The sequence below is a fragment of the Dipodomys ordii genome, unplaced genomic scaffold, assembly GCF_000151885.1.
Source record: "Dipodomys ordii isolate 6190 unplaced genomic scaffold, Dord_2.0 Scaffold2, whole genome shotgun sequence".
In the NCBI taxonomy this organism is placed as follows: domain Eukaryota; kingdom Metazoa; phylum Chordata; class Mammalia; order Rodentia; family Heteromyidae; genus Dipodomys; species Dipodomys ordii.
In genome coordinates, this window is record NW_012267218.1 from 1,237,884 (window position 1) to 1,239,480 (window position 1,597).

The 1,597-nt window shown below is 70.6% G+C and overlaps 1 protein-coding gene across 1 annotated transcript in view; it reads right to left on the minus strand.

Moving 5' to 3' along the window:
* Positions 1-1,386, minus strand: part of Kif26a (kinesin family member 26A) — a 36,360-nt gene extending 34,974 nt beyond the window's left edge. The window contains exons 1-2 of the mRNA XM_013012834.1: positions 1,172-1,386; positions 172-364 (exon numbers count right to left, since the gene is read on the minus strand). Of these exons, the coding sequence (XP_012868288.1) occupies positions 172-364; positions 1,172-1,386 (408 nt within the window). The remainder of the gene's footprint in view (positions 1-171; positions 365-1,171) is intronic.
* Between the last annotated feature and the right edge of the window lie 211 nt (positions 1,387-1,597).

Here is a 1,597-nt window from a genome sequence, read left to right on the forward strand (position 1 = left end):
CCCTGCCCCCCACCCCCGGCCCGGGTCAGGGTCGGGCCGCCCAGCTCGGCGCCCCCCCACGTCCTCGCGGATGGTTAGGGTCGTTGTAGGCCGGACAGTTAATCCCTGGGACATCGAGGCCGAGGGAGCTGAGCTCGCGGGTTCACTGCCGGCACCCAGCTGCCACCAGACCGGCTCCTGGCAGTGTCTCCAACGGCCCCGCTGCCCGCCCGCACGTGTGGAGCCCGAGCGGACCTCCCGCGTGGAGTCCCAGCCCCTGACACCCTGCAGGCCCCTTCCCGCCCCCGAGGAGTCCTGCAGGTAGCCACGGGGCAGCGGGCCACCCTTGCCTTGCCGGGAGCATGGGTGTTTGTGACGGTTGGGCCTTCCAGAGGGCACGGGTGGCATGCGGAGAGGCCTGTGGGTGGCCGCCCAGGGGCTTCTCTCCCACTTTATGTGCTGTATGGTCTAACTGCAGGGCATTTCTGATCGGGGAGCCAAGGTCCGCGCCCCAGGCTGCCCACGGTGGTGTGGGACCTCCCCACTTCCTGAGTGTGGTGACTCGCGGGTCTTCCTGCCTCCATGTGGCCCCTGCCACAAGCTGGGCCCTGCCACAGGGGAGCAGCCCGGGCTGGGCGCTGGGCTTCACCTTCAGTCCCACAGTGACAAGGGGGGGTCATGCCCCAGGACCTGGGCACCGAGTGCCCCGGAGGGTGGCTTCCGTCTGGTGAGCGCCACTCCTGTGAGCCAGGCCCTCCACCGGCTCGGTGGGAATCACCGCTTCGTGGTCAGCACAACGCCAGGCGAGGGTGATGCCCGCCCCGCCGACAGATGAGGAAGCGCACTGTGGTGGGCCGGCTTGCCAGCACGTGCCCCCGCGTGGGGTCACCGGGAGCCTGGGCTGTGGGTGTGCTGTCCCTCCCCACCCCCACGCCAGGCCCTGGCTTCAGAGAGAGCAGCTGCAGAAGAGGCGCCGGATGCTGGCGGGGACCAGGCACCAGGGAAGGTGGTCTGTGCTCGGTGGGTCGTGGCACCCAGCCAGGACCGCTGGGAGGATGCCGGACTAGGGGTTCATCAAGAAGAGACAGGCCGGCACAGTTGGGGTCCTGCTTAGTGTGCGGCCCTTCCCTGGGTGCTGGCCGGCTTGGGCCTACCCCGCGCCAGGCTCAGCTGAGCCCTCCGCTCAGCTCACCGGGGCTGCCCCAGCGCCGGCGGCTTCAGCACCTTGGCCAGCACCGGGGATTCTGGGCCGGGGCTGGAGGGCTGGGGAAGGGCCGGGGTGAAGCCTCCGCCATTTCCCTCTTCCCTTGGCTTGCACAGGGCTCGCCAGTCACCTCCGTGGTCCGTGATTCCTGCTCCTCCCTCTGCGGGTATCCTCCCCACCAGGACTCTGTCCCGGTGCTCCATCCTTCACCGGATGCCTCTCCCAGCCCCACAGGGCACCAAGCACCCTGCTTCCTGCACTGGCCCTCCTGGAGGCTCCGCGGCGGCCAGGAGAGCCCCAGAGCCAGTGGGTCCCAGAGCTCTGCTTGGGCCGCAGGGCCGGCTCCTCCCCCAGCCCCAGGCCCCGCCCCGCTCCACTCGCGGCGGCTCCTCCCCCAGTCCCAGGCCCCGCCCC